General features: G+C 38.9%; 1 protein-coding gene across 2 annotated transcripts in view; it reads right to left on the bottom strand.

Annotated features, from left to right (window-relative positions):
* The window catches only part of DIAPH2 (diaphanous related formin 2), a 151,903-nt gene extending 143,750 nt beyond the window's left edge, over positions 1 to 8,153 (bottom strand). The window contains exons 1-3 of one of the 2 annotated variants that reach the window (XM_031058841.1): positions 7,950 to 8,153; positions 6,996 to 7,100; positions 3,397 to 3,417 (exon numbers count right to left, since the gene is read on the bottom strand). In XM_031058841.1, the coding sequence (XP_030914701.1) occupies positions 3,397 to 3,417; positions 6,996 to 7,100; positions 7,950 to 8,138 (315 nt within the window). In that variant the 5' untranslated portion in view covers positions 8,139 to 8,153. The remainder of the gene's footprint in view (positions 1 to 3,396; positions 3,418 to 6,995; positions 7,101 to 7,949) is intronic. The other variant, XM_031058842.1, reaches the window with a different exon arrangement.
* Between the last annotated feature and the right edge of the window lie 411 nt (positions 8,154 to 8,564).

Raw genomic sequence — 8,564 nt, forward strand, 5'->3', positions numbered from 1 at the left:
GATAAAGATGTCATGGTTGCAAAGGCAGTATCAAGTGCCTGTCCTAGAAGAGGATTTATATGCATTTGGTTTTAATTGTATCACTTCCACCACAAATATTCCATTTTTTGTCTCTCTTTCACAAAGCTCCACTTCTTATGAAGCTGCTGCTTTGCTCTCTTCAAATTCTTACCATTCATTTTCCAAAAATACACTAAGTATGGCTGATGACAAAATGACCTGGCTAAATTTAAATTAATGTCTTTGACCCAGGCAGATTCCAGGCACAAACCAGAACTGTGTTCACAATATACTTTCAGATTCAGAACAAAACCAGGACAGACTGACTGCAGTGAGACATCAGGGTCCTCTGCACTGTGTCAGCTTTCCAGCTGCTCCTTGCTGACATGCAAAGCACCTTCAGCTGGGCATCACATCAAAGGACCAAGGCAAAGATGAGTAAGAAGGATATAGAGGGACTATATATAAATCAGTCACCATCAACATCCTAAACAAAGAGATGCTCTTCTACTGAAAGAAAAAGGAATAAATGGGTGGGGTTATATTTATAGGAGCAGGAGCTCATTGTAAAATCAGATTAACATATCAAATATCATCAAAATTCAGAAAAATCATCACTCTGAAGGACCATAAGGTACAGAACTAGGAAAAAGGAACCCATTGGATGTATGGGAATCAGAGATTTTGTGTGTAACTAATGCACATCATCTACACAGTACAGATCCAAATGGGCACAAATGTTGTCATTTCAGCCATTCCCCAAATGGAAAAAGAAGAGAACAGAAATGCTGCTGAGAGCCACAAAATGTACAGAGGTGAGGCAATGGCAATGTCAGTCAGTGCCACTGCCTGTTAAGCTAGACCCTGAACAGCTCTCTAGAATGCAAGGCAGTGGCTTCTCCCACGAGATGGGTTTGTCCTTCCACTGCAGCCTGCTGCCAGCTCCACAGGAGACTCCAGCTCAGACCGGGGCAACCTGAAATGTTTGCTGCTCTTTGTTTCATATTTAAACCAAGCTGGGATCCTGCTGCCTCCTCCTTCTGTGCCATCCAGGCCGTTGGTGAAGCACCTCTGCTCTGCCTAGTCCCTTATTTTCAGAAGACCCATGACTCCCTCAAAAATAGATCAATAGTTCAAAGAACTGGCAGCATGCTCTGCCAAGGCTCCTTCCCACAGCTTGCAGGACAGGCACATTTCTTCAGTGGTTCTTTGAAAAGCACCTTTAATTGCACAGCAACAAGGAACCAACTGCTCTTCCTCATTTTCCTCCTCCTTCAAAATGGATGGTCACTCAAGACAGCTCATAAAAAGCCATTCTTGAAATCTTTCAGAGAATTTTCAGCTTACCAGGATTACTTTGTTATTCCCTGCAATCAGTGTCTCAGTCTCAATCCACTTCATCTCTAGCCATGTTAACTCAAATGCTGAACCCGGTGCAACTTCTTTTATTTCCCTATTCAAAGAGAGTTTGACTGGAACACTCTTTTTAAGAATTGCTATGCCTTTATATGGATCAGATTTTAATACAAACATTTCTCATTTACTTGGAGGTGTAAGGTCTCAGTGAAAAATGTTTTACAGGAGAACACCTAACAAAGATGGAAGCAAAAGTGAAGCAGAAAGAAACTGAAGAGGGTTGGGTCCCACATCAGAATGTTCAGAGATTAAACCAATGCTCAAGAATGAAAATCTTAGGAATTCCTTTATGACTGGTCACCTTCAGTGTTACAATTAAGGCAGAGAATGATTCCCTGATGCCAACTCAAATGAGAGCCTGCACCACACAGCAGTCCCAGCAGTGCTGAGGATCCCATGTAAAATTCAAGTAAGTTCAATCTCCCAAGTTCCCATGAACAGGGAAGCCTCTTCTCTGCCATCTCTACAAGCCAACAGCACTACAGGAACAGCCCAAAATTCCTGTCCTCCCTGATCACAGGCATCTGTAAATCTTGAAGGAAACAGCTCCACGTGCTGGCAGAAGCAAAGAGGTCCTAAAGGATGAACCCTGGAGGAAGCACACGGAGGTGCAAGAGCTCTTTAAGCAATGATATGCAAAGCCATACACCAGGCACAGCATTTCTTATTTTAGTATTTAGCAAGTTATTAGCACAAAAACATGCTTTTAATGCAGAGCTGTTCTTGCTCTCTATCAGACCCTGAACTCAAAGGCATGGGGAAGAAAGCATCTTAGAATTTCTCCCCTACCCATTGTGGGAGTATCAGCTTGCTTTATAAAATAATCTCTTCACAAAGCAGCTGTTCAGGCTAATTCACACCAAAAGGAAATTACACAGCAGCAGGGATTATTTGAAACTGGTTTTAACACACTGAACTGGAAAATTAATCATTTGTCCCCTCAAAAATCAAATACTTTCAAATACATAAGCACAATGAAGATATTTTCCTCAATTAGAGGAAGAGCCAATAGTGTGCACAAAACTAAGAAGTACTGGTGAACACAAAAGTCTCTTTAAAGGCCACTCTGAATAAAACAAAGCCAAGAGAAAAACATACAAGAATATAGTGTGTAGGAGAAAAACCTAACTACATCTGAGGTGATGATTAGACAGTTTGAAATCATAGATTGTTCTCTATTATTTCTACTACAGAATTTAATTACTGAATATGACCTAAGTGGAAAGCTTTGCTGTACCTGAAAAGCCTGTTTTGGCTGTAATCAAAAATAAAGTCCATCCATAATTTAAAAGAACATTTTTGTTTTCAACCACTATTTTAAATCCATGTGCAATTATTCCCAAAAAAATCCTATATACTAGGAAACAAAAACTTGCTGAACTCACTCCAACAAATTAAATCCCAAATATTTCTCTATAATATTTGAATTCAATCAAAACAACATAAAATGTAGATGAGTCCTTAATAAGAGAAAAGTTATGCTCTCAGTGATCTCATCTTAAATATATAGACCTCCTGAATCCCTTAAATCAATCTTATTGTCACATTGATCTGCTGAAGTTGGCATTTCCAAGACAAGCGATGAATAACAACAATTAGAACATAAAAAATTCCCCATCTAAACAGAATGAAGCAAGCCAAATATTGTCAATTTTTAAATTTCAAGTGCCTGCCTTCAATAAAAGGCAAGAGAAGCTTAAATTATGTTTGTTGCTCACAATGAAGAGATGAGCTCAGTGAGTTTGAAGTACTTGGAAATTGACTCCTGAAACCTTGAAGAAATCCCTCAAAAGTGTAAGCAGTGATCTCATACTGGTAAGATCAACATGATTGAGGTGGTTGACAATTATTTTGATAAAACAAGCATTCAGTTGTGCCCACTGAACTTTTAAAACCCATACAGAAATCCAAACTATTCCAGCCTAATCTCTAAAAAGGGAAGTTCATAAGAGAAAAGAAAACTCTCGTGTTCGTACTCACCGGAACTTTACTTCCGACTATCTGCATGCAGTGGTCAGCCAAGAGAGGTTATTGTGTAAAAAAGATAACAATAACACATAAATAAACACAGCACAGTACTTAGTAGGATGCAGTTGCACACACATTTTTCAGTGTTTAATCATTAGTAGTAGTTACATTCTCTAATTACTTTATCAACCTGTTTAGGGGTTAGAGCTTCTCTACAGCAAAACAGCAGCTCTACAGCAGGAGCAACAATTTCAAATTCTTATGTTTTGCTGCTGAATCTTCAGTATTTGACACATTTACCTACAAATAACTAAATACCTGTCTCGACAGCTACATCTTGAAAGATTAAATATGCCATTTGTTAAAATTATCAGGTCAGATACTTTAGATATGACACTGAGAACACTAATGGCATACTGACTTCCTTGTATGTATAACAACTGCTTTTATTATGGAGCTTTTGATCTGTTTAGATGATGTCACCACTGAATTTAATTAAGTTTTTGTAATCAAAAACATAGCCTACAGTTATAACTCCAACTTGCATTTCAGAAAATCTCACATGACATTTTTATTCAACTGCTCGGTATGGATGCTTTTAATTACATGGATAATTAAACAGTGATTTTCAGAATGCCATCTCCTCTTTACCATGGAACAGCATCTCTCTGTATTCATGAACAAAAAGGTGACTTTCCCCAGAGGAAAGTGCAGGCAGGCAGCACATCTGTGCCCTGTTCTGTCACCCTGCACAAATGCCCACGCTGCTGGGAGCACCATGGACATCTGCTCCAGCAGTGCAGCCTCTCCTGCTCAGCTCAGCTCACCTGCTGCAGGGCTGCCAGCAGCCAGCTCACTGCACAACCACCTTCCTCTCATCACCACTGCTCTGCTCAGCCTCCCCCTGCTTCATTTGCTACTCTTTCTCTTCCATTTTTCCTTTAGGAACTCTTTCAGAAACAAAAGTCCCTGCAAGTCTCACAATCAACACTTGTCTTCCTGAAGTTTCCCCTAGGAGCACAAGAAGCGATTGCCATCACCAGACAATCTCCTCTCCTAACCTATTATCTTCTCCTCTCACCAATGTTCAACTAGTCAGTACAGCACAAAATGTCACCGGGGTCAGTTCTGAAACAGAATTTCAATCCTTCACCAGTTCTCAGGTATAATTTCCATGGTCAACAATCTTTCTCTTCAAGTGAGAGAAGGAATGAGAAGCACAGAAAATCACTTCCCATGAAAGCATCCAGCTCATCAGCTTCTACATGTCCTCCATAGCCAAGGAAAACTTTCTTCACCCAGTGAAACCCAAAGTTCCTTTCTCAGAACTCTGAAGACAAGTGTTGCAGAAAAGCATGGTCAACATGCTGCAGACAGCACACAGGCAGAGCAAATGAAGCACCAAATTGAAAATAATTTGGTTAAGACAACATCAGCAAATGAGAGTGATATTTTCACATGAAGGGAGGGAGCTCAAAAGCCTAATTAAAACAAACATGAAATGAACTGCAAGAAAGGTCACATCAACTGTTAAATGTGTTTTGTGAGCTCTAAGCAGAAGGTCCAAGTATTTGCAGTGTAAAAAGGGAAGACAGATAATTATCTGTGACAAAAGAAAAAGGTAGAAAATTTAAAGACAGATCATTTTGAATGCAACCAGCATTTTCATGGAAGACAATCCTGAAGAAAGGAAAGTTTGACAATTGATGATGCAGTAAAGATTGAGTAGGGCTTGAATTCATTGAGGAGAATATAGTAGTTGCACTAAACAGAAGATGAAATCACAAGTGAAAATGAGATTTGGCGCCACCATAAGATCCCAATCAACATTTTAAAATTAACTTCTGTATTTTAATTTTTTTTTAACAATCAAGATGCTAGCTATTTAAAAGTTAAATTAGGACAACACGACAGAAAGGTAATGTGTATTTCTGAAAGATTCCATTCAAATGCTGTGATTCAATTGCAAGGAGGACATACTGAGGCACACAAACTTTAACATGAGTTGTTTTTCCTCTAGGAAAAACACTTTGCAATGTGTAAAACAGCCACACTGGTGCTGACTTAAGCCCAAAGTGCACATTCGTGTACGAGGACCTTTTAGGATGACTTGGTTTTAAATTATTAGTACATTTAGGCAAATGTCTTCCCAGTTCTGTTAAGTTTCCCATGCTGCAGCAGACATGGGGAGCAATGCAATGCATGAACATTTCAGCAGAGAGCCATGCAATGGTAGCCATGCTTTCCTCACTCAGCTGCACAGTTCTGGGGCTGGAGGCAGCTGCATTTCAATTGCAGTGTACATGACACACATCACCACTGTTCAACTGCATTTTGGGGAAAAAAATGCAAATACTTCCATTTCTACTTCCATTTTCTACTGCTTCACTAAAGTATTTCTGCATACTAAGAAAAATTCCAGATTTAATATTGATCATCAAGTGAAGATGAAAACCTTACAAAGCATAATTAACAGTTCCCAAAGACAGTCTAGTTCATAGCATTCACCGCCTAAGCTTGAATAATTCTCCAGTAATCTCATAGTTCATAGCATTCACTGCCTAAGCTTGAATAATTCTCCAGTAATTTGTACATTTAGTTGGACCATGCTTAAAGCACTGGATTCCTTCCAGCACACACTAAAGGACTGTGGATTTTCTTTAAGATGAACTCATGCAGGAACATCACTCCTCTAAGAACTTAAATCACCACTTTCATTACCATTTCATCACCATTATAACACAAACTTCTCCTCACTGAAGTTTATAATGTTTCAGGCAAGGCATTTGCATAATAATTGCATGTCATTGTCATCTTAATTTTTGAAATTTAACTCTGCAGAGGTGATTTTCAAGGTTAACAAGTCAATTGTACTGCTTGCAATCTAGGCTTAAAGATTCCTCAGCCAGACACCAGCATAATCTTTACTTATTTCTATATTTGCCACAGTCAACTTTTAACACACACAAAACATTGCGGGTGTATTTTATAACTTATTAATACCAAAGTTCAACTGCAGAAAATAAACTGCAGCTCTTCACTACTTGAAATTTTATTTCCCTGCCCCAAAACTGTTGGTGTATCCAGTCTTCAATTTCCTTACACTTCTTGCATCCCAAAGAAGACAAACTTCAAAAATTGTGTATGAAGGGTTAATCAATCAATCAATCAAATTACAGAGAATAATCAACATCGATGAAAAGTCAAAACATTTTTCTATTCAAAACGTAATTTGGAACTGGTTTTAGGACCATCCTTTCACTAAAGGAGTCTAGCACATACATCATTACTGAAACCACAAAGAAACTTTGGGTACCAAAAATTCTTAAGATGAATTGCACAGAAATATGCTCAGGTTCCATCCATGACTCTACATCATTGGATTTACAATTTCTTATAGTTTCTAAGAAAGGACCAAGTTTTGACATTGCCCAGCAAGGCAAATGCAAGCCAACTGCTCAGATGCAGCTCCAAGCACTCACAAGTGTGTTAGCAAATACACATTTATTTTTTCCTACCACTCTGAGATAAATCCAGACAAAAAAATTCAAGTTTCAAGCTTGAAAAGCCCAAGACTCCAAGCCAGGCTCCTTCCTCAGGTGAGTACTTACGGATTTGGCAGTTGCAGAAATGTACTGGACAACCATCTCGCGTTTGGTGCTCAGGTCCTTGTCTCGTAAAGGAGCTTTGCGTTCCTCGTTCAGGTTCATGTCCTCCTGCAAAGAACCAGACCACACAACATCAGGAACACAGCTCAGGATTTTTAGTTGTCTTTGTTCTTTTTAAGCTACTTTTGTTAAACAATTAATTTTCAAGCAAACAGAAGTGACTTTTTCCAGTTTATCTGTGTGTGTTTGATTTTGCCCTACATGATTTTCTCCTTTAATTCTGTCACCTCAAGTGTTCATTGTTCTTGAGACTTAGCCAAAATTTAAACTGCATCAAGAGAAGTTAACAGTTGTGAAATTTGGCTCAAGAAGTAAAACTGCAGGACAAGCACCACAATTCTACATCTCAAGTTGATGCATAAGTGCCAACTCTTGTGATGTTCCTGTGTTTGCAGTGAAATCTTATCACAGTGGACACCATTCCTGCACTATCTAATCAGAGGCTGTTATTACATGGATTAGTAGCTTGTGGAAGGGATAGAGCTAAACTGATGTATTTAAAACAAGCCTAAAAGTCAAAATGCTCTGCTAGATTAAATCTATTAAGACACTTCTTTTAACTTGATAACTGATTAAATACAATGCAGTCATTATTAGTCATGACTAGGCTTGCCATTAAAAGTCAAAGGAATTTCAGACTGGCACCTAAGAGCAGTCAATGCTCTGCAATCACTACTGGTGAACAGCCTTGTCACACAACTTCAGTGTCTGTGAGACAGACCCATTGTCTGCTTCAATTACCATTACTTGGAAAAGTTAAAGACTAATCCCTTAACAAGCAAATCAAGTAAGAGTTAATTAACACTTATCCAATCCTTCAAAAGACATTCACAGCTCCACTGAACAGAGCAGAGCTACCCAGTGGAACAGGACAGTTCTCCCCATAGCACACCTTACCATCATTTTTTCAAAGAGATCCATAACTTCTTTCTCTGATAAGTTCATGCAGCGCTCATCAACAAGTGCCTGGGCATGTGGGATCTCACTGATGGAAGGCTGGGAGTCAATAGGATGCTGAATGAGAGGCTTCTCTTTCTTCACAGCCGATTTCCTGAAGCTTGTGATTCTGTCACGCTGCAAAGACATTCCAAAATAAGCAGAAATAGAAAGAGAGAAAAGCAGCCAATTGGATGGCAGCAGTGCACATGTTTTTAGTTAATTCAAGCAGCAGAGTTAAACTGAACTGTAAGTAAAAATACTCTAATATTTAGAGATTACTTTGCCTAGAAAGACAATAACCTATAAGGTAAACTCAGATCACATGCAAAAGGGATTTAAATAATTCTCACTGATCCAAAATTGCACCAGCTAGGTTAAACTCCTAGCACTTCAAAACTTTCAGCTCATCTTCTCCCATTACTAATTATCCTGACAGTGAATAAATATGGTACCACAAAGGTAACGTCCACTGTTCCTTCCCCTGAAGGGCTATAGGTTTTTGAAGGACAACTGAAAAAGGCAGCATGGGGAAGGAGGTACTCACAAGTTCATCAGGCTTATAAAACATCCTGC

Source organism: Geospiza fortis, unplaced genomic scaffold (assembly GCF_000277835.1).
Source record: "Geospiza fortis unplaced genomic scaffold, GeoFor_1.0 scaffold29, whole genome shotgun sequence".
In the NCBI taxonomy this organism is placed as follows: Eukaryota; Metazoa; Chordata; class Aves; order Passeriformes; family Thraupidae; genus Geospiza; species Geospiza fortis.